Raw genomic sequence first — 24,742 nt, 5'->3', positions numbered from 1 at the left:
CCCCAAACATGTTTGTTACACCCTGATTCTCAGCGGTTTCATGTTTTGACCATCGGCTGCCATCGACAACCATCGGACGAAGGCATGTTAACTGCTAAGCTGGTCGCTGGAGCACAAACATGCATCTGTATCTGCTGTTTCAGCGAGATAAGCAGATGCACGTCTTGAAAACGAACATCTTTCCTAATAAACTAGTGCCTTGGCTTCGCTTTAGTGTTTTTCCTTTTGTTTAGAGTTCACTTTGAAACTTTCTGTTGAGACAATTGGACAATCAGCACTATCCAAAGGACCCGAACACAACCCTGTGGGCTTTGGTTTGTGGTGTTGTGTTGAACCTGGAAGGAGCTCCATCCTGCACACAGGAGGATTATAATGCTCAGTTGCACCAAATCTGGGTTGGACATTTGACTCAGATATGTTCTGTGGTTAGAATTTTGCTGCTCGATGAAGTGTTATTTTTCTAGTAGTTTATGGTTCCTTTTACCTGTATGTGTTTGGATGACCAGTCCAGCTGTGTTTTTAAGTGTGCAGAGTTTCAGTGCTTTCAATAGAACTGTACTTACTGTAGGGCTGGGCGATATCGGACCACATCTCATATCCCCACAACATTTTTTGTCAAAATGGCTATACATATACGATAAAAAATCTCGATAATTTTAATTCGTATGAAGTCTGACCAGAAAGACAATTCTGGGTTAAATTTGCTGTTGCAAAATGCTACACAGGCACATTTATTAACAAACGGTTGCACAAAATTTACTGAGGGGAAGGTCTGGGTTAGGATGCACTCAGAAATCCATCTAACTGTGCTTTTAATGCTGTTCTGAAAAGTAGTAAAAGCAGTGACTCCTAAAACAAGGGTTTTAAAACAAAATAAGCTATACAAATATATACCAATCGATATAGGTGATATTGTAATTTTCTATATCTCTTGAATCTCGACATATCGCCCTGCCCTAACTTACTGTATAGAGTCTGAGCTCTTCTTTTTTTTTTTAGCAGGGTATCAGAATCATTTCCAGTTATGCTCACTTCCAACTACAGAAGGCCTTCCAAGTGTAAAACTAAAAGTATTAACTCAGCTTGAAGTTAGAGCTTAGAAAATGTTCCAACAACCTAACCTTAGTGTATCAATGGGCTTTCTGGTGCTGCTATGGACACAGGACGGCTTTTAGAGAAAGCACAATGTTTACCATGGTGGAAGATGTTTACAGTGCTACTCTAGTCTCTGACAATGTAACTTTTTTTTTTTACTGAAATGCTTTTGATGAGTTTTTTGTGTAAAGGCTGCTGTGTTTCTGTCACTATCAGACTTGTAAATAATGTCCATATTGTAGGCTCTTATAGTAAGAGTCTGAATCATTTTGTAATAAAAATGTTATGGCATTCATAACAGCATTAATAAAAACTGCTATTCCTTTGTCATTCATGATGTAGTTTTTATGGGTCGCAGCAATTTCACATGACTTGAACACAATCAGAAATGCTCCCATTAGGGTTTAGTCTGTGGTGAGGGGCAGGTTTTTACAGTAAATTGACTTTGTTTGAATTAGGCCTCATTGTGAAGAACACTTTCTTCACCTGAATCCTTTTTAAAACATAAAATAAAGCCAACTCAAAACAACGTAGAGCAGGGGTCAGCAACACGGTGTCCGTGGGCACCAGGTAGCCCTCATGGGCCATGTGAGGGGCCCTCAGGAGCTCTAGTCACCAATGAGCTCCATCTAAAATCTGATTATATCTTTGTGACAAATTGTGAGTTCCAATCCTAAAAAGTTATACATATATACATCTGCTGATAAAGTTTTAGTATTAAGTTAATCATCTTTAAATATTTATGTTCACTGAAACATTGTGACAGATCTGGTGTATGGTCAGTGGTACATTATATATAATATATATGTAAGATATATTTTTAAAAATGCAAGGTGGATTTTCTATAAGATGTATTAAAAATGAAACATTGCATACATTAGGAAAAGGGTTTCATGTTGAAACCTTGACTATTCCTACCTTTAATATGTTATGGTTTCATTTATTCAGACAACTGTTTTTCGGGAAATTTACTTTGATCTCCTTACATGTTTTCACTGCCAACTGCCAGTCTTCTTCAGAGGCGTCTGCCTCTGCTGCTTTGATGTGAAAAACAGTAGTCTGAATAAATGAAACAACATTTTTTCAAAAAGAAGACAAAAATAACTTGTTTGAATAATTACGCGGAAGTCAAGGAAACATCAAAGAGACCAGCAGACGCCTCTGAAGAAGACTGGCAGTTGACAGTCGAAACATGTCAGGAAATCAAAGTCAATTTCCTGAAAAACAGTTGTCTGAATAAATTAAACCTTATTCAAAAAGAACGTGCTGAAATAATTTCCTACTTTTTAGTGTTACTGCTAGTAACACCATGAAAATGTAGTATTTAAGAACTGGTAGCCCTTCAGACTATGCAGCACAGTTTCAGAAAGGTTGGTGACCCCTGACATAGAGGATCTCATAAGTCATAAGTATTGTGTGAGCTTTATTATCAACCAGGAACAGAATAATACCATAAATGTGTTTAATCCTGTCACACAGGTGCTGTTACTTGATTACAAGTAAAAGTACAAGTAAAAAGTAGCTGAATTAAATAGTACTCAAAGTAAAAGTTACATTTATTTTTGATAATAAATCTTGCCCCTTGCATACAGTAAACATCTCATGTAGAAACTTAAAAAGGAAGAGATTAAATCTTGCACAATTGGAATTTAATTTATTTTCCACAAAGGCATCTGTATAAAATAAGTTTGTCAAAATGTAGAATTATTTTTTTTAAATAAAATAGGACCAATTTATTAAATTCAAATTCTCAGGCTTCAAGTATAGTTAACATTATGAATTCTAAAACAGTGCCATGGCATAATAGGTAGAAACCCCAACCTGAACATAAGAAAATGGCTGGACGTTGATCAGAAAAGGCACGACTCAGAACATATGGATTATGTTCAATGTGAGGTCAGCAGTTTATAAAGACACCATGAAACGGACATAAAAAAACATCAAAAAGAATTATTTACTCAGTAATGGTTGGGTGTAGAAATGTAATGACTTTTAAAAAGTACTTAAGTACAAGTAAAATTACCGATTTAGAAATATACTCAGAAAAGTAGAAGTACCCATAAAAGCAACTCAATTACAGTTAAGGTGTGCAATCCATTACTTTCACCTTTAAATGGTGCTCATCTGATGCTGTGCTGGTATAATAAAAAAAAAGCACTTTTTTTTTAATCATCTCACTACTAGTCGGACCCCATGTGCCCATTTGGGTTTCTTAAAAGTTTTTCAGATGAGTGGTAACACATGGGTATGAGTTGAAATACAAAAATCTGTTTAACAATACGTGAGCGGCAGTGAGCAACCACAGAGTAAAGATTGGGGAGCAGTTAGGTTTAATGGCCTTGCTCATGAGCCCACAGCAACTTCAAACCTGCAACCTTCCAGTTACAAAGCTTCTTTAACGGTTAGGTCAACACAGTGCAGTGAGATGAGAGGTCACTTAAACAACCAGGCCAACCAACCTTTAGTGCAGAAAACACAGAACTCATGCATGATGGGAAATATTGTATGTTGAGTTGTGTGCGCTTCTTTAACAGTAGTTCACTAACGTTGATAAATTGTGAAAAAAAAAAAAGGACATGTGCATCATTTGAAGGCAGTGACGTAGCTACTCAGCTAATGAGATGACAAGTCATAACTTTTACACACACAGACAGTTATTTAGAGGTATATATATATCATGTGTAATGGGGACCAGCATGTTGTTGTGTTTAGAACGTTCACCTCACAAAATGGGATCATGTTTTCTGGCTTAGATTCTAGTGCACATATTGGACGTTTCAGTGTGGACCGAAAAAATATGAGGTTGATAGGAGTTTGTAATTTGATCCCAAAGTGGTCACATCATCAGTTCATTTTGCACTGTCATACAAAGTTTACCATTGACATTAAGGCAACCCAAAAAACATGAGAAATGAATAAAAGTTTACGCAAAAGCTGCTGTGTGTCCTTTTTTTGGCATTATTATAGCCAGTGTATTTATATCTTTAATATACTTATCACTTCTCGCCTTTGTCTTTTCTTGCCAACTACAAAACCACTTTAAATAGACAACAACAGATTTTCATATTTCAAAAGCATGAAACAGAGGGTGATCACTAGTTTTACTGGCACGTACAAGCAACAGTGTGTTATGAGACTATTTGTGGTGATGTTAAAAATGATTTGGATGCCGACTTAGAAACATTGTGATGATTCATAGACTGAAAAACCTAAAATATCTTAAAATGCGAACCCATAATTTGTTTTATGTTCAACATTTTTGTGAACCAAACATGAACACCAAGACATAGACAAGTTAAATTAAATTCATGAGTAACTCCAACTCCTTTTGAGAATTTGGTTAATGTTAACTGACTTTTTTCACTAAGATGTGTAACAGTGTATCATGCAGTGTGGGGGTGTGTGGCCCCTATTGTGATATGTAAACGAGTAAAGCTAGTATGTATGACATGTAAATTTGTACAAGAATGCCCGGAATTTATGTTATGAGCACATTTGAGTCCTGATTACGTGTGGGATTCCAGGGAGCAGCAGGAGGATCACATTTTGACCTGGATTTCCTGACTTCTAACCACGACTGGACTAAGGTGAAGGAAAATTGGTTGATAGTTTGATTCTTTGCCACAATTCATGATTCTTTTTTTTTATATTCAATTCAACTTTATTTATATAGCGGAAATTACCAAATTATCCAAATATAAAAATTCTTAAGACAAAACCCAACAAATCCACATGAAGAAGCATGAGAAAAACCAACTCCCTTTTAACAGGAAGAAACATCCAGCAGAAGGTGGCAGTCATCTGCTTCGACTGGTTGGGGTTAGTGGACAGAAGGACCAACAGAACAGAGTGATAGAACATCAGTGTCCAGGACTAGTTGAGCCTCGAACCACAGATCAGGAACTGCCAGCTCCAGCATTAGACACCTGGAACAGAAAAGAAAGAGATGGGCGAGGAGAAGGCACAGACTGCAGAAAAACATGGTACAGTATTTAGCAGGTCTGCCTGCATGGAAACACCTGGTGCTAAACTATGTGTGAGTGGAATGAGAACGAGTATGGGGTGGACATGGTGTGTAAAGCAGTGTGATGGGTATGTTTTCCAATAAGTCGTAAGAAGTAAAAATGAACAGTGTTGTTGTCTATAAGCATTAGATGCCTTCAAGAAACTTAGGAAATTTTTTTTTTAACAATTTGAGCCTATTTTTCCTTATTCTAACACTCTTTCTGCTACTACCCCAAACTTTTTCTTGTCATATTTTTGCTCCGTTTAATGCATTTTGTCTCCATTACTCCCATTCCTGCCACTTCCCTATTCAATTTAAATACTTTTTCTGAACATTTTTTCCACTTTCAATACATTTTTTTGGCACTTATATACCTTTTCCACTACTTTTCCCACCTAATGTCGCATACATTGACCCATTATTGTCACTTTTAATTTCTTTTCATCATATTTCATGCTTAGTTTGACAAATTTGACCACATTCATGATTTGTCATGCCCATTATTTGCCAGTTTGAAGTCATTTTTTCTACAACTTTTCTGTCAGTTTTTGGTCACTCTAATTTGCAACTTTTAATAAATTTCTGTGGTATTTAAAATTCCATTTCACCACCTTTTCCACTATTTTTTTGTCACTTTTAACTCATTTTATTTCTGATTAAAACAAGGACTTAAGATGACTATATACTATGTCGCAAATAATAACAAACTTCCTGGATGACAGTGGATATTATTCAGATAAATGAATAAATGTGGTCATACAATGGCTGATCTTATGGATGGGCCCCAAAAAGCTTTCCCTTTTATTCCTCCTTATAGATGACACCGTCTCCACATGACTGTTCCTCAATTCCCCAGTCTCTGGCACCTTTATTTTGGGGGTCACGGGCTGAAAAGGTTGAGAACCACTGATCTATTCAATAATTTTCAATGTAAATGTGTCCGTGTGTCTGAAAGTACACTCTACCCAGGGATAGGGAATAAATAAAATGCAGTGCACTGGGGAGAAGTGCTGCCTCTTAGTGCAGAGATTGTAGAGTCCTGCTGGTGCCCCCCAAAATTCTCTCTTTCATGCTCTGTTCTATCCAGGAGGGTTTACGCTGCCTTACGTCCTGTCTGCTGGGATAGGCTCCAGCATCCCCTGTGACCCTGTAGAGGAAAAGCAGGTGCAGAAGACAAAATGAAATACATACATTTAGGGTGAGGATGGTCTGTGGTTAGTGTTAGGTGATGACCTTTGAATAAAAGTTAAAAAAAAAAAAAAAAAAAACAGGGATTATGTTGATTATCTTATAAAGTTAGGGTTGGGTATTTAATTATCATTCATCACCTAATAAGTTCAACAGATCTTTGATATTGGTGCATGGCGAGTTGCATCTAGGCTACTTTGTTCTATGCATACTTCATGTTGTTGTTTATATCCTATCAACACATCACCACTAGAGTTTCTTCTCAGCTGTATTCCAACACAGAGCTACAGTCATGGAGAGCCAAACCCAAACTTTTCCTTTAGCTCTGCCTGAGGCCTTTCCCCATCAAAACGTGTGTGTGTGTGTTTGTGTGTGTGTGTGTGTGTGTGTGTGAGAGAGAGAGAGAAGGTCTTTAGTGGCTAGAGAGATTTAGAGTTTGATTATTTACTTTCTTATCTTTAGCAGCCTCAAAAATCCGCCCCCCAACGCCCCGACCCCCCAACCCTCCCACAGTCCCTCCACTGAAAGCGGGTGGATGGCCCGTTGGTAATTGGCCGTTTCAGAGGCACATTGTCCGAGGCTTTTCAGGCCGCAGGTGCACACAGTAAAGCCGGAGTCTGTGCTCCTCCCCTGGGTGTCTTTGTTCCCTCTCTCTGCTTTCCTCACCCCCCCCACCGAGCAGAAAATGAGGGCTGCTTTTTGGGGTTTCAGCCTCAGGCTTAACCCTTTCACCGACCATTGCCTTTCTCATGGAAATGGGAGCGAACCCTGCACCAGCTAATCGGTCAGTGAGGGGAGGGGAGTGAGAGGACGAGGGCACTGGGATCACAGAAGGAGGAGGAGCGGGGATGGGGGGGGCACATACATTGGACCCCAAAATTCTCCCACAGCATAACACCGAATACCAACAAGCCCAGCTAAAGCCGTGCACGCCATGAGGTTTAAAAACTTATCAAGTTCAACATTTCTCTGCCAATCGTAGATGTTTTGCGGGATGAGACGGCGTGGGACACCATTGAGGTCACCAAGATCTTTTCTTACTTCCACTTTATTGCAGTGGAATAGTAGCTTAGAAACCCAATGGAAATATGTCTGACAAGTCTGTGACACGTTGACCATCAAATCTGGTGTAAAAAGAGCGAGTTGGGTTAGTAAAATATGAGAAGGTATAGCAGAAGAATGAGGTGATGTGTTGCCCTGTAAGCGGAGGAAGTTGGAGCAAACACGTAGGTTGTTTTGGCTGGGGTCTGTGGGAGAGAAGGGATCTGGGATGGGAGGGGGTTGGTTGGAGAAAGGACTGGAGGGAGGGACAATGGAAAGATTTTCTGGTCCAGTGCATCCCATCACCTAGCAACAAGCAGCCAGGCTTCAACAAGTGGTTGCCATGGAAGTTCTAAGAGTGACTTAAACGTCTCCACAAAGGATTGTGGTCCTTCTGTGTGTGTGGAGGAGCGTTTATGCGTGAGGATCAGGTGAGTTTCAGAGTAAGAGCGTGTGCGTACTCTGGTTATGTTCCAGAATCTTATCTTTAGATGCCATTTGAGGCTTTGATTATGTGTCTTGTCTTGCTGAAAGTTTTAGCAGCAGTAAGACAAACCTGGACAGGAGAGAGGCCGATCCAAATCCCTACAAGTCCTTAAGAACCATGGGCAGAAAGTTTAGTGTTTTGACCATTGTGGGAAGTTTGCATGTTCTCCTATGACTGTGTGAGTTCTCTGGTTTCCCCAATCATTGAAAAAAGGCCTACTACAGTTTTTGGGGAATGTTGACCTATTGCAATGTTTCCCAAATGGGGGTATGTACCCCTAGGGGTACACAATGGCACGACAGGGGTTACTTGATAAACAAACAAAATCATTAAAAAATATTGGGGTTTCATAAGTTTATTTTTAGTTAGAGTTGATTAAAATATGAACTGATAGTACAATGGCCAGTCTTGGTCCCACACAAGGCAGGAGATGACCAGAAACAATAAAACAAATTATACTTATACTTATTACAATGGGATTCTTTAAAATGTGTGTTTTCACTCGTTGATCACATCAAGTTGTTTTTTCATAGCATTCCGAGGAAAATGTTCTAAAAAAGGGGTACTTGGATTTAGAAATAAAAGAAAGGGGGTACTTGGGTAAAAAAAGTTTGAGAACCACTGACCTATTGTTAGGCAGCATGCTCAGTTACAGGCTCAACCCTCGACCCTCATGTGATTTGTAATATAATAGACAACGATAATAAGAATAAAGTCACCTTGACAAGCATATTTCCTTTGAGAACCAACCCTGTGTTATTATAGGTACGACATAAGTCACGCCTAGCAAGGGTGACTCTGTCTGGTTTTACCAAAACACGTCCTGTCCGGGGAGTGCGAGGTTTTCTACAAATCCATTGGAATTATTTAGGTTTCCCCATCAAAACCAGCAAAATATTTAAATTTGCTCATATTAACCCTCGCCAATATTATTTCTTGGTAATCTTTACTTTGTAGGTTTTAATATTTGCGTAAATGGATGCTTGTGAGGTTTTAAGAACAGTGCATCGAGTTTGTTTGTTTGAACTATATGTGTGTGCTGGCTTTCTGTGAGTAAATGTGCACTACACTAGTGTTTCTCAAATGGGGGTACGTGTACCCCTAGGGGTATGCAAGGGCACTACAGAGAGTACTTGAGAGAGTGAAAAAGTAATAAATAAATAAAAGCATTAAAAATGTGGGAATTTTTTATATTATATATGCATTTTTGTACTTAAATAGGAAGTTCATACGCGATTGGAACTTAATTCCAGGCTCCAAGTACAGCTACAATGTGTGAGACCACCTGTTTTCTTTTTGATGGGGATGTGCTATGAAATGACAATATATGAATCTTATTTTATTTCTTTTTCTTTAAGTACATGCACAGTTGGACACGTCCCACCAGGTGACTGGAACAAATTCAGTTTATTATGAAACTATGAGATAAGTCATAACTTATAACACTCCACAGTCTCCCATCCTGTGGTCTAAAGTACAGAGAGCCAGCATTGGACCGTGGTGCTACAAACTGTCAATGATTATTTACAGCTGTGAAAGCCTAAATTTTTGTTACAGTTTGAATTTTTAGGAGACAATATTTTTAATAGTGTTTCAACGATTGAGACATTTAAAAGTATTTATGACATGGACCGATTCTTGCAAGGCATAAAAAAGGTGATTGATTAAGTCACCTCCAATTTTTTTAGTCTTTGTGACAAAGAAAAAGTGTTTTGTTTAAAAACATAAAACCTTACAGAGAATAACTACTTACGTAAACAGCATATTGTATAGTTCTGTTACATATTTAGTGTTGAGTACTTTGTGAATATAACCAGGTCAAGCCAAGTGCCCTCTTTTTGGAAATTAGAACATGGTCACCCTGTAACTCTTTCTAAAAGTGAATGGTTACACAGTCATCTTTGCAAGTGACTGCAAGTGTCTATGACAGGCTGTAGCAAAGACTGAAGTCCTATGCCAGTGGGCATCCACTCCCCCACCACATCCATCAACCTTCACTATCACCGACAAACCCTGGCAGTTTTTCTCTTCTATGATCAAAAGGGAGACAAAAAAAAAACATTTTAAACAGCTAAGGTGTAAAGAGCACTGACAAACCAACTCAAGCAGAAGTACAAGTACAAGTAAGTCACACACACATAAAATACTTAAAGGTGCAGTCTGCAACTCTTATAAAAGTGACTTTTTGTCATATTTGCTAAAGCTGTCACTATGTAAGGACATCCTGTTTAATCTGATTGGTCGGTTATGATGTGATGCATTTGATTGTTGTCTGTCTCACAAAAAACAATTATTTACTCAGTAACGGTTGGGTGTAGAAATGTAACAAATGACTTTAGTTATTTTAAAATAACTAAAATTTTACAAGAAAAAATTACTGATTTAGAAATATACTGAACCCATGAACCCATGAAAGCAACTCAATTACAGTAACGTGAGTACTTTTAATCCATCACTTCCACCTTCATCATCTTTATTTGGTCAAGTCAGGAGAAGGGTCTTCTAGAATAGAGACCTCACACTCCACACTAGACTATGTGTTTACCTGTCAGTAGTCATAACAACACTCTTCTATAGCTACGAAGCGTGAACCCTGTACAACCACAACCTGAGGTTGATTTCTACAGCGTATCCTGGGGATAACCTGGCGTGAGTTCCTAAAACTGAAACCTCAGTCGTCCAGAGGCCACAGTCGTCCAGCACCATTGCCGCTAGCTCAGCCATGTTATCAGGATGGCCTGCCACGAAAGGTCCAGTAGCCGCACCTCAGAAGGAGGCCAGAATGCGTTAAAAAGACCAACTCAAAGACCTTATGAAGAGGTGCTGCCAGAACTCCACACAGTTGGAGGACACTGTCTGCCATCAATCCATCTGCCCGGGGTTCTGTCATACAGGGGTACACAAACTGGAGGAGGGCCAGATCGACAGTCCAGGGAACACCTGAGGAGACATAAAGCCAGTACCACAAGTACCACATGCAGTCTGACTTCACCTGCTCCACAGATCACAGATTGGACTCTTCAGCCACAACAAAACGCACAAATAGCAGGACAGTCATCATTGGACAGAACAGAAAAACTTGAGTATAACATCATTATTGATGGTGACACTTTACTTGAAGTTTTATACATATGGCTGACATTACGCTGTCATTATTGTGAATAATTAGCATGAATAATGTGTCATGAAGGCCGTTATTAAGTGTTGTTACCCTAACCCTTAAAAACCTACCTACAGCCTTCATGAAACATTATTCATGCATTTGTCAGTTACAACAACAAACTGCAGTCAGGTCGAGACCCCGATGAGGATGACGAGTATGCAGATCAGTGTCGCTGAGACGGTTTCTGACAGTTTGTGCAGAAATTCTTCGGTTATGCAAACCAATTGTTGCAGCAGCTGCTCGGGTGGCTGGTCTCAGACGATCATGGACGTGAACATGCTGGATGTGGAGGTCCTGGGCTGGTGTGGTTACACATGGTCAGCTGTTGTGAGGCCGGTTGGATGTACTGCTGAATTCTTTGAAACGTCTTTGGAGACGACTTATGGTAGAGAAATGAACATTCTATTCACGGGCAACAGCTCTGGTGGACATTCCTGCAGTCAGCATGTCTATAGCACGCTCCCTGAAAACTTGCGACATCTGTGGCATTGTGTTGTGTGAAAAAACTGAACGTTTTAGAGTGGCCTTTTATTGTGGCCAGCCTGAGGTACACCTGTGCAATAATCATGGTGTCTAATCAGCATCTTGATATGCCACATCTGTGTGCAAAGGAGAAGTGCTGACTAACACAGATTTAGACACATTTGTGAACAATATTTGAGAGAAATAGGTCTTGTGTTTATAGAAAATGTTTTAAATCTTTGAGTTCAGCTCATGAAAAACGGGAGCAAAAACAAAATTGTTGCGTTTATATTTTTGTTCAGTGTAATAGAATCTTCCATGGTGTAAGGTCAACCTCTGATTAAAACTTTGTCAAAATCCGTCAAGTACTTTTGATGTAATCCTGCTAACAAACAAACAAATACATACATAACCACCAAACAATATGACCTCCCTTGTAATTATTGTGTTTATGTAGAGTGGTGCAGGTAAAAGAAATCTCACAGAGTCCAGCTTTCATGAAATTATTTTAAGAAAATATCTCTGCTCAGACTTCAGTCTGTGACAGAAGAAGAGCTCCTGCATTTGAGCACAGGAATGATACGAGCAACACTTTCTGCTAAACGTTCACTCTCTCACTGTCTGTGCAGCCCATGGAATGTTCTACTCAGCAGGATGGCCTCACATCTCCACTTTGGCCCAAACAAGACAGATCTGCAGGTGTCTGAGCCTCATTTATCATAAACAACCAGCTGAATGTTATATTTGAATTGTTCAAGTATGAGAAATCAGTGCCCAAGGCCCAGAATAAGATTAAAGTTCCAATGAATTAGCTTTGGGGACTGTTCTTTGTCTATTCGCTCTTCTTTTTCTTCTTTTTCTTGCGTTCTGGGGAGCTGTTCCAGTAGTAGAGAACCTGAAAGGCAATCATGCCGTTACAGGTTGAAGATACGATGTAGGTGAGTGCCATCAGTGAGTCTCCAGTTTCCTGTAAAAGATCACAATCCCTTTTTTACCGAGTGCCTGCTATACAGTAATGCCTTAGCCAATGATAAAGGCTGTACATTACGAGTTGCAATGTTGGGGTTAACGCATTATACAGTAATGCGTGATATACAGTGTTGGGAGTAACTAGTTATTTTTGTAATATATTCCTTTGTGAAGTAGAACTCATTAAAAAAGTGAAAAGTAACGTGGTGATGTAATAACTTTATGCAGTTTGTTTTATTCTATTCCAAACTGGCTGACTTATACTTTATACAGTCTCTCTCTCTCTCTCTCTCTCTCTCTCTCTCTGCATTGACAAAATGACTGATCAGAATGATTCAATTGGAGAGCGAATGATTTAATGTAAACAGTCTCATTTTTTTGGCGACATGAAGCTTAAAAACTGGAAAAAATCCACAAATTAGTCGTGTCATTGTTTAAGCTGCAGGAAAAAAGTAGCTGCTTATAGACCGGAAATGACGGTACCCCAAGCTGCACAGTCCACTCACCTGTAACGAGGTGAAGATGCGAGCAAGAGAGCCGGCAAACAGCAGGAACACAGAGACAGCAGAGAGCTGGCCCGTGTGACCGTTACGGAGGTTAGTGGCTACCTGAATCAGCTAACACACAGTAAAGGGAGAAGATGAGATCACAGTTACACTTTGTACTGTATGTTCAAAAACATCCAGTACATCCAGTATGAAAAAAAAGATATACACTAAACATGAAACTGTTGCAACATGTGGCTGCTGTACCCTTCCAATGATGATGGCTGGCATGTTAGAGGCCTGCATCCAGGTGACCACAGCCATGGGAGTGACAGGAGAGAGCAGGACGGCCAGCATGCAGAAATACAGCAGCACCATGAGGAGGCCTGGAGGAGAGAGCAAAACTGCTGACTCAACGTCTAGAACGTGTGACAAAATACTCTATGTCCATTAATCCTGTTCAAAATCTTGCACTACGTGTAATGGTGAAACTCGTGATTGAAAACATGCAGCGCTTCATTAGTGATGATGCAGGAGGTATCCTCACTAATTGGGCGGGCAATTCGAATCTATTGACATAACTGGGATTTCTGGTCATTTGTCGTCAATAACTGCACTGATTTACAATATTTATACAGTACACCATCACATGTATGTGTATATACAGTATATGTTTATGTTGTTCCATAAAAAGTTTTTTTTCCTTAACGTAACTTTGTTTTAAAGATTAGTGTATTTTCTGTGCGCTTTCTATCATTTACATAATATATACAGTGCAGAGAAACACAATCCATAAATTAGCTTTCTGTTTAAGCTGTTTAGAAATCTGATATATCAACTCTGAACTTATAGCAATATCACAATAAATAGCTTTCTTCTTTGTTGTTTTTGTGGTCAAATTGGTCTCAAAAACATTTTTGAAAACTAACACAGAACAACATTGAATGATAAAAATGTGTTAGAAATGTATTTATTATTATTATTATTATTATTATAATAATAATAAAATTACGTAATATAATGTAGAAAAAAAAACTTTGTATAACAAACATACATGTTGGCATCCATGAAAAATAATACCTTTTTAGAAGACATAACATTTCACCAGGTTTATTTGTATGTAGAAATGTAAAATATTTCTAGTCTATATCTTGTTATTTTAGGACTTGTAGAAAGTAAAACTTTGACCCTCTTTTCACCATATTTCATGCTTATTTTTGCCAATTTAGCCACATTCACAATTTGTCATGCCCATTATTTGGCAGTTTAAACTAATATTGACACCTTGAACCCTTTTTACCACTTTTTTTGGCCACTAATTTTCAACTTTTAACCAATTTCTGTGGTTTTTAAAATCCTATTTAATCACCTTTTCCATCATTTTTAGTCATTTTAAGTTTTAACATATCTGATTAAAACAAGGCTTTACATTTTAAAGATAATCTTTAAGAACAATACTACACTTCCTGGATAACAGTGGATATTATTCAGATAAATAAATAAATGCGGTTATCACATCATTTTACTGACTTTATGGATGAACCCCAAAAAACTCTCTCCTTTATTCCCCCTTATAGATGGTCCTGTCTGTATGTGTTCAACCACCTTCAGCTACAGCGGGGGTCCCCGGTGTCTGGGGGGGTCGTGGGCTGAAAAGGTTGAAAACCACTGCACTAGAGCAGTGATTCTCAACTGGTGGGTCGGGACCCAAAAGTGGGTCGCGGATCTTACTGGGTGGGTCGTGGCCAAAAAAAAAAAAAAAAATACTTAATGTCTGTCATGTGTGACTTCTTTTGAGAATGTTGCACAGCAAAATATAAAGATTTATGTTTTAAAAAAGATTATATATGCATGTTTTCAACAGCTATCTTTGAAAAAAACTAAATTTGGTTGGTTGAATTAAAAAAAAAAACGAGTGGGACGCGATTTGATGACCGAGGCAAAATGTGGGTCCCACGGTGAGACGAGTTGAGAACCCCTGCACTAGAGGATGAAATCTGGTTGTTTGAGTCAAGATGTTGCTAAAATACCTTTCCACAACTCTTTTAACATCCCTGTCAAGGTCCAACCTAGAATTATGTAAATTTCCCAAATATTCCTGCTAATTCCCATGGAAAGTTTCCAACCCAGAGATTTCCTGTAATTTTGTGGATTTTGTGGGCAGCTTTACACATGTAACCCTGGAGCTGGATCCACAGGCTGGTTTAGCTTGTAGCTTTGTAAATCCTTCCCAAGTCGCTCATGTGTCTTACCTCTGCTGGTTTTTCCTCCGTAGTGCTGAATAAGGAAGCCTATGGCGATGGTCTGCAGCATGAGGAACAGGGCTTCCCCCCAGGCTCTGAGGAAACACCCAGCAAGTTACAAACGCTGCTTCAAGTGCACAGAGAACTTTGGTGAAATGAACAGATACCCACGTGAAAGGGAAGTGGTTGGCTATACTGTAGGCCATCGTTCCTGAGATGGCCAGCAGCTCCAGCAGCACAGAATGGAAGCTCAGACCTTCAGCGCTTTTTGCTGTCATCAGTTTCACAATCTGAGGCATCTTCACTAAGATCAAAGAAGCACAGTGGAGCAACATCCTCTCAGGTGGTGAAAACAAACAGGCTACTGCTCTAGAACGTGCTACTTCTGTAGGGACTTCCATTTGCCGTTATCGCAGAAAACGGAGAAAAAAAAGCAGAATTTAAGTTCTGAAACAAAAAAGGCAATCTGACCCGTTCCTTTTCAATCCCTCTCTTTATTTGAAATCGGGCACCAACAGGACACATACATGTTTTGGCCCAATATCAATATTTTTCAATGGATAACGAGGGATTGAATGTCTATAAAGTGTGCCAAACAAACAAATATGTCAAATTCTACCCATAATTCCTTTCAAAATGTGTAACGTATCAAGTAGTGATCATGTTATCCTGTGACTGAAAAGGTTAGAGTCAGGGTCAATTCTAATTGTAATTGCACAATTGATCAGTTGCTGTCGTAATCGTAATTAAATTGTAATTGACTTTGTAATTGCCATGAAAATTCTATAAAACTGGGGAACCAAGTTACACTTCCACACATATGTAGTTAACAACTTTCCCACATTTTACCATTTTAAAAATATATAAATCTAGAGGTACACTGACACAAAACAGGCTCAGATGTCTACACAAACATTATTTTCATCGATAAGGAAACAATAACAAGGAAACCAATAGATAGGAAATAAATTAGATGATAGATATTTGTTTTTAGTGTATTTTACAGATGATTTAGGACCCGTTATCATAAGAGATGCTAACAGAAAGCTAACACAAGAGGAGGGTTAACTTTTATTAGGTTATTTATTTCAGGCTCAGTAATTGTTATAATTGTAAATGAACCTTAGTAAATGACAACGTAATTGTAATTGACTTTCTGAGGATAACCAATAATCGTAATTTAATTGTTATTAAAAAAAATTCTGGTCACTGTAATCATAATTGTAATGTAATTGGCCTCAGCCCTGGTTAGTGTAAGGAAGGAAAGAGCTTCATCTAAAGTGTGTTTTTAATGCGCTGGTTCAGATTATTATGACTGCGTTCAAATGTGAAAAAAGGCTCTGGTACAAAGACAGGATTAGCTGATGGTGAATTAGCTGAACTGGTGATCACAGTCACAGCAGACGCATCTACAGCACTGCTGCGTGGGATTTTGTGCAAAATCATGCGTATCCGGTTGTAATGAAAAGGTTTTACAAATACTGTTTGGGAAACATATCATACATTTCTATGGGATTTTCCTTATTAAACGTGTAGCTGAGGCTCTAGCAGTGTGGCTAACATCCCCTCTTAAGATGTGTTATTCCAATGTAACCATCCCGTTTTTGTGAATCATCTGAAGCATATCAAATGAATTAACGGCTGTAGTCGACTATCAGCCCTATTTGGCATGTTTGGTATGATTTTGGGAAGTTTAATAGCCAGTAAAGTAAAGTCATCTAAACAGGGAAAGACGATGATACGAAAAGAAAACTGAAAAGTTCAATGTGATGCTGACGTGGAAATAAGTAAAGCCTGAAACGGAATTTGGGAAATTTTGAACTGGAAAATTGGAGGCCTTATTAATGTCAGACACCAACATGTCTCAGCACTTGTTCCTCTCTGCACTTCTTAACATTTCCATTACTGATTTCTGCAAAATAAAACCGATGTTTCTAAATGTCGACAAAGTATAATTATGCTTTGAACGTGTTTCCATTGAACGTTGTTTTGAGCAGGAGCCTCGTAACTCCAGTGAAATCACATCCCGCGAGACTTTGCTGCAGAAAGACGGATGTTCCAAACCTCCTTATAACATTCCGTATTCCTTTATCATTTCACGTCTAATGTGGCAGTTATCATTTTAAAGTATAATACTAAGAAATGTTTCAGTCTAATCTTCTGTTTACACGTACCACGTCATGTTTTCTCAGAGAGCAGTGGTCATGTGACCATGCACGTCCCGTTCTGTGACGTGTATTTTCAGGAACGATGTTTCCATGGCTCTTTTGCGTCACATTTTAATATCGAAACACCTGAAATTCCTCCTCATGAAAGCGTCAAAGCTGATATTTCAGTGTTTTTTCCAAATCCAGGTGTTTCCATTACCAGTTTGTGCCATTTAAATTTTGTGCATTTCCAAGGGTAATGGAAACGCAGAAAGTAGCTACTGTTTTCTTTCTTTTCTCCATCTCAGAAGCCGTACACGCAGTTACAGGACTTTTTGTTTTAAAAGCAGGACAGTGCAATATAAACAGGCCATGTGCTGTTTTTGATTTGCCACTAGTTAGCGTTATGGTAGTTTGCAGTGATACGTTACTATTGGGCATTGCTAAAGCTGTGCAGAGGCCTTATGTCCTGTGGGATTGTATTTGTCTGTTTGTAGTGTGTTGGAGTACCAACAGTACATTCCTTCAGCTGCTACATGCAGCTTGTGTCTGTGTAAAACTAGGACTTTGTAACTCTGCTCTTATCTTCACACAGCTGCACAGTGAGCACAGCCACTTTATTGCAGGGCTAAGCTAACGCTGCAGTTGTAACAGGGCTAAGCTAACGCTGCAGTTGTAACAGGGCTAAGCTAACGCTGCAGTTGTAACAGGGCTAAGCTAACGCTGCAGTTGTAACAGGGCTAAGCTAACGCTGCAGTTGTAACAGGGCTAAGCAAACGCTGCAGTTGTAACAGGGCTAAGCTAACGCTGCAGTTGTAACAGGGCTAAGCTAACGCTGCAGTTGTAACAGGGCTAAGCTAACGCTGCAGTTGTAACAGGGCTAAGCTAACGCTGCAGTTGTAACAGGGCTAAGCTAACGCTGCAGTTGTAACAGGGCTAAGCTAACGCTGCAGTTGTAACAGGGATAAGCTAACGCTGCAGTTGTAACAGGGCTAAGCTAACGCTGCAGTTGTAACAGGGCTAAGCTAACGCTGCAGTTGTAACAGGGCTAAGCTAACGCTGCAGTTGTAACAGGGTTAAACACAGTGTAGGCCTCATAGATCAATAAATCAAAAATTATTTGCTCGGAAAAAATATTTAAAGGTTCAAATTGTCGTGCAAACATATGTTTAGATATCCACTGTAAACACTGACATTGTCAGAAGAAAAAAGTTACACGCATTGCATTGTGGGATGTGGAGTCCAGCAGAAGGAAACATAGATGTGTTTTTCCCTTATTTTTATTATGATTCACTTGACATTGTTTTTGTGTACTAGTTTTGTTCCAGGTATTCCCCATAATTAGATCATCTCACTTCGCCAGGCATTCAACGTTGGCCGGATTCGGATATTTCGATGTAAAACCCAAAATAAACACTGGACAATTTTTTTTTTTTTGCAGTGTTTTTCAACTTTGGGATTGTGACCTCGTGGGGTCGCCTGGAATTGAAATGAGGTCCCCTGAAAATGTCTAGTAAAACCAAAATATTGATGAAAAATGTATCTTTAAATATTTTGAATTATTATTCTTTTTTTAATTATAACACCACACACGCACGCACGCACGCACGCACGCACGCACGCACGCACGCACGCACGCACGCACGCACGCACGCACGCACGCACGCACGCACGCACGCACGCACGCACACACACACACACACACACACACACACACACACACACACACACACACACACACACACACACACACACACACACACACACACACACACAAAACAATCTTAAACAACTGTATTCTATACTTCAACTATAAGTTCAAATAAAATGCAGTATAAAATATCTGAGCTGGCATATCTTGTCACTTTCTCACTAATCCTGGCAACAACAAACATTACCAAAAGTCTCTGGAGAAGGCATCAATTTGTGATAATAAAATGGGGTCCCGACCCAAAAAAGGTTAGGAACCACTGATGTAATGTCATATATAATGTAGCCCTACAGTAAAATTTGTCTCTGAATTTTACCTAACCTGTTGAGGAATGATGTATCATTAAAAAGTATAATAATCTGTAAGGAATGTAACTCTGTAAAGCAATGTAGCTCTCATCATATTTGCGCATTTTTTGATGAGACTGTTTCTCTGTCGCCATGGGTATTCTTAAATCGGCTAATCTGTAATTTGTGGCAATGCATCGAGGCTCCTGACTGCTGGTTGATTTATATTCTAGTTTAAAATGTTTATTTTTTTATCCATGTACCCCCATGACAATTTGCGTACCCACGGGGGTACCCGTACCCCACTTTGGGAACCTTGGGCTTAGAATACTATGAAAATAACGATAGAGCATAATGAGAGAATAAATGAGTGATAACACTCATTTTAAAGAGTCTCATTTTGTAAATAAGTGTAAAGAAACAGTATTTAGTGCCTCCTGAATAGATGTATTTCTATAGTTTTTATCATTTACGGTCATCTCCTGTCTGGTGTGGAACCAAGACTGACCTTTGCATTTTCAGTTCATGTTCTAATCAAGATGATTTTTAACCCTTTCATTTGTTAATTTTCCAATCTTTCTCTCTCCCTGTAGTGCCATTGCGTACCCTCTTTTGAGAAACACTGGTCTACGGGACTCCACATCCCACAATGCAACGCGCAAAACCTTTCAGATAGTGTTTACAGTGGAGATCAAAACAAACGTTCATGTGGCAAATGTCAACCGATATATCTTATTTTGAGCAAATGATTTATTGATCAATGAGGCCTACACTATGTCTATACCTGAGCAGCAACTTTAAAACGATCTATTGTCAATGTAAGAGCGGTAGGGGCTGGATAATAATAAGTCAATATTGAATATTCCAACTGCAATGTATTTGGGTCTTCTTTCCCTGTTTCATAATATGAATATGGTTATTGTGATCTCATCTTATAGGTAAGGACGTGTGCCGTTACCCATCACTGATCCCAGGATGATACCGATCCCCAGAGCTTTGCTGAGCACAATCTTCAGGCACGGCACTGGGACAGGAAACAAAACGAGCATTAACCATGATGTCAGCTCAAAGGAACCATAAACAGACACACAGCAGGAATAATCAGGAACACATCAACCAGGATTTAAAACACTGGGATCAGGAATTAGAGCACTGGTATTATGATTTAGAGTAGTGGTTCTCAAACTTTTTTGACTTTTCCTACTAGTCAGACCTTTGTCCGACTAGAACATTTTACTCAGAATTCTGTGAAAAAATAACTATAGAGCATAATGATGGAATGAATGAGTGATGCACACATTTTAAAAAATCTCATTTGGTAAATAAGTGGACTGAAACAGTATTTAGTGCATCATGAATAGATTTATTTATATAGTTTTTATCATTTACGGTCATCTCCTGCCTGGTATTTTCAGTTCATGTTCTAATCAAGACAATTTCTATCATCTTTTGTGTGTTTTTTTGGTGTGATTTTGTGTATTTATTTGTTGTTTGTCTGTTCTTTTTATTATTCAGTATATTATTTTGTGTGTTATTGTTGCCATTTTTGTGTGCTGTTGGTATTATTTAAAGTATTCTATCTCTGTGTGTGTGTGCGTGTGTGTGTGTGCATGTTTTGTGTTGTTTTGTTTTGTTATTTTTGTGTATTTTTGTAGTGATCTGGGGTATTTTTCTCTTGTTTCGTGTGTGTTTGTAGTCAATGTGTGTGTTGCTGGTAATGTTAAGTATCTTTCTCTCTTAGTGTGTGTGTTTCTGCTGTCTTTTTGTGTATTTTATTGTTGTTTGTTCCTTCTATTATTCAGTATATTTTTCTCTTATTTTGCGTGTTTTTGTTGTCATTTTATGAGTTGCTGGTAATATTCAGTGTGATGATCATTTTTAACTTAAAATAAACATTATAAAACCCCATATTTTTAAGGTGGTGTCTATTCGTACGGCAAGTTTTACCGTAACAATAGCCCATTGCTTTAGGAATATCTATTCGTAGGGGAAGTCAAGTGACTTTAGGGTTATTTAGTCTGTAACGTAGTTTATAGTTAGGGTAAGGGTTAGTTAGTCCGTAACGTAGTTTATAGTTAGGGTAAGGGTTAGTTAGTCCGTAACGTAGTTTATAGTTAGGGTAAGGGTTAGTTAGTCCGTAACATAGTTTAGGGTTAGGATTAGTTAGTCCGTAACGTAGTTTACAGTTAGGGTAAGGGTTAGTTAGTCCGTAACGTAGTTTACAGTTAGGGTAAGGGTTAGTTAGTCCGTAACATAGTTTAGGGTTAGGATTAGTTAGTCCGTAACGTAGTTTACAGTTAGGGTAAGGGTTAGTTAGTCCGTAACGTAGTTTACAGTTAGGGTAAGGGTTAGTTAGTCCGTAACGTAGTTTACAGTTAGGGTAAGGGTTAGTTAGTCCGTAACATAGTTTAGGGTTAGGATTAGTTAGTCCGTAACGTAGTTTACAGTTAGGGTAAGGGTTAGTTAGTCCGTAACATAGTTTAGGGTTAGGATTAGTTAGTCCGTAATGTAGTTTACAGTTAGGGTAAGGGTTAGTTAGTCCGTAACGTAGTTTACAGTTAGGGTAAGGGTTAGTTAGTCCGTAGCGTAGTTTACAGTTAGGGGAAGGGTTAGTTAGTCCATAACGTACAGTTAGGGTTAGGGTTAGTTAGTCCGTAACGTAGTTTAGGGTTAGGGTTAGTTAGTCCGTAACGTAGTTTAGGGTTAGTTAGTCCGTAAGGTAGTTTAGGGTTAGGATTAGTTAGTCCGTAACATAGTGTAGGGTTAGGATTAGTTAGTCCGTAACGTAGTTTAGGGTTAGGATTAGTTAGTCCGTAACGTAGTTTAGGGTTAGTTAGTCCGTAACGTAGTTTACAGTTAGGGTTAGTTAGTCCGTAACGTAGTTTAGGTTAGGGTTAGTTAGTCCGTAACGTAGTTTACAGTTAGGGTTAGTTAGTCCCAAACTTAGTTTAGGGTTAGGGTTAGTTAGTCCATGACGTAGTTTACAGTTAGGGTTAGTTAGTCCGTAACGTAGTTTAGGGTTAGGTTTAGTTAGTTAATAGCAAAAAGTCGGAAAAGTAAGAAGCATCTCATTGGCCAGTTTAGGTCACGTGACAGGTGACACTTGACCGAAACTGGCCAATGAGGGGCGCTGCGTACGGATAGAATGCCGATCTATTGATAATCGTTTAATTTATCGTACGAATAGCCACGGCCTAGTTTTAAGGCTGTTGCTTTTGTTTCGGACCTGGACCTCAGACAAACCTGACTATAGTTCTGGCACTTCCTGTGCGCATGCGTGTGCATGCACAGTAAGCGGAATGCCGGTAGTTCCATCACTGCCGGAGCCGTCCCTGTCACTGCCGGACCCGTGTCCTCCTAGCTATAGTTCCGTCAGTTTTATTTTAGCCCTAACCCCAACCATATCCATAAGTTTTTTTTTTTTTCGTATATGTATTTTTAAAGGTGGAATTTAGCGTGTTAAATATGTTAAAATGAAAAAATTATTAACAAATAACCTAACCCCAACCCAGGAAATACCTTATTATTATTTTTTTTGTATATGTGTTTTTAAAGGTGGTATTTGCCGTGTTAAATATGTTAAAATGAAAACAATATTAATAATATGTCAGAAGTGGGATTTGAACCTATCATTGAATCTAGCGCCTTTAGACCACTCGGCCATCCTTCGGTGGGAATACACATTACGCTATGTATGTGACGGAACTGCGCATGCACACAGGAAGTGACGGATTATAGTCAGGTTTGTCTGAGGTCCGTGTCCAATAGCAACAGACTATTTTTAATGCATTCGTTTACTAACTTTCCTCTTTCTGTGTCTCAAGAAGTAGTGCCATTAACTCCATTTGAAAAACCCTGACTTAAAGCACTGGTACCGAGATTTTGAGGACTGGTTCTGCGATTTAAAGCAATAAGACTGGGTTTATCCGCATCTTTGGTCGCTTACCGTCAAGTAAATTAAAGTTGAGAAAGAACTGATCGTAGCAGGACTCCGGCATGAAGTAAGTCAATAAAATCCCCTTCAAAGGATCCATGAAAGAGCCGTTTTCCACCGTGGTCGCCATTTTACAGAACGTAGAAGACGTCAGCACAGATCTCTATTAGGGTGGATAGAGCGTCGGTGGAACGTAGTGAAGCCCCGGGTCGCCATATTGGTACACTATTCACTATCAAATGAATTAAAAAATACATGTTTACACATGAAGTTAGTGATTTCATGGATGGTGCGCATGCATTAGCCAACATTTGTTCTGTTTAAAAACCACGACATTATCGAGAAAATGTTTTTTTTTTTTTGACAGGTATGGCGTTCATATTTTGGAATTTAATGTTTGCTTGTCATTATTATGTAGTTTGACATACCCTGGTTAAAAATGAATTAAGTGTACTAAAATTTAGCACACTTTTGTGTACTTGAAACCACACTAATCCTCAATATACTCTAAGTGTGTGTATGATTAGTTAACTTACAGCATGCTTTTTTGGAACAACTAATTTTGTACTAAATACTTTTTAATGGTAATTAAATTGTAAAAAGTGGAACAACTTAAAGTGTATTTACTGTGCTTTAAATGATAAAATTAAATTAGTAATTTAATAAATGGTTTGAAGTGCATGTTCACAGTAAAACTATTAGACACTTTCCAAATAAATTTGATAAATAACTAAAAATAACTTCATAATTAGACTTACAATACGTTCAGACTTAATATCAGAGTATTGATTTGCAATGTGTACTTCTGAAATATGCTCTCAGTGTAGGATGAAAGAAGTATGTCAAAAAAACAAAAAAGAAATGAATTTAAAATAACACTTTAAAAAAATACACACATTTCATTTAAAGTATATTTTAGTAAAACATTCTTTAAAGTGTAATAGAGTACAATTGTTTTTGAAGTGTGTTAAATGTGTTTCCATGAAATTGTGCAACTAACATTTTCAATATACTACTGAACATTTTAATATACCTAAAATACAATAAAGTACATTTTTCTTTCACCAGAGTACATATAACATATGTATAGTCTTATCTTGTCTTATGCTCTAGGTAACATATGTAACAAATTAAACTTAGTAATGGCACATCTGTATACTCATTGAACAGAAAAGGACAGAACTGCTGAAGTAAACATGTTGATCTTGCAAGTCAGTATAAGTGTCGATGTCAATGAAAACATGTTCTACAATTTGAACCACTAATAACATAATGTGGGAATAAGAAATCGTGGTGGCAGAAAATCTATATTCTAAACCTAAAAGTAAATGGGTAAAATTTCAAAGAATCGTGCTCTGAGATTTTATTATTAATATATTATTAGGTAATTCTAATACTCAGTATGTAAATGCTGTGATGGACTGGCGCCATGTCCAGGGTGTATCTTGGCCTTTGAACAAAGCTGGAGATAGGCATCAGCAGACCCCCGCAACCCTGAAAAAGGTGGAGGCGAGTCAGAAAATT

The 24,742-nt window shown here is 38.5% G+C and overlaps 1 protein-coding gene across 1 annotated transcript; it reads right to left on the bottom strand.

The window, feature by feature from the left end:
- Positions 1-11,935: 11,935 nt before the first annotated feature.
- Positions 11,936-23,376, bottom strand: mpdu1b (mannose-P-dolichol utilization defect 1b). Its single transcript, XM_028475318.1, has 7 exons — positions 23,231-23,376; positions 20,243-20,308; positions 15,311-15,443; positions 15,149-15,234; positions 13,164-13,282; positions 12,918-13,028; positions 11,936-12,409 (listed from the first exon to the last, which is right to left on the bottom strand). Exons 1-7 carry the CDS (start codon positions 23,346-23,348, stop codon positions 12,275-12,277), a joined length of 768 nt encoding a protein of 255 aa, XP_028331119.1. The 5' UTR covers positions 23,349-23,376; the 3' UTR covers positions 11,936-12,274.
- Positions 23,377-24,742: the final 1,366 nt, after the last annotated feature.

Source organism: Gouania willdenowi, chromosome 18 (genome assembly GCF_900634775.1).
Source record: "Gouania willdenowi chromosome 18, fGouWil2.1, whole genome shotgun sequence".
Classification (NCBI taxonomy): domain Eukaryota; kingdom Metazoa; phylum Chordata; class Actinopteri; order Blenniiformes; family Gobiesocidae; genus Gouania; species Gouania willdenowi.
Note: the sequence above shows the minus strand (reverse complement) of the source record. Positions and strands in the feature narration are given on the sequence as shown.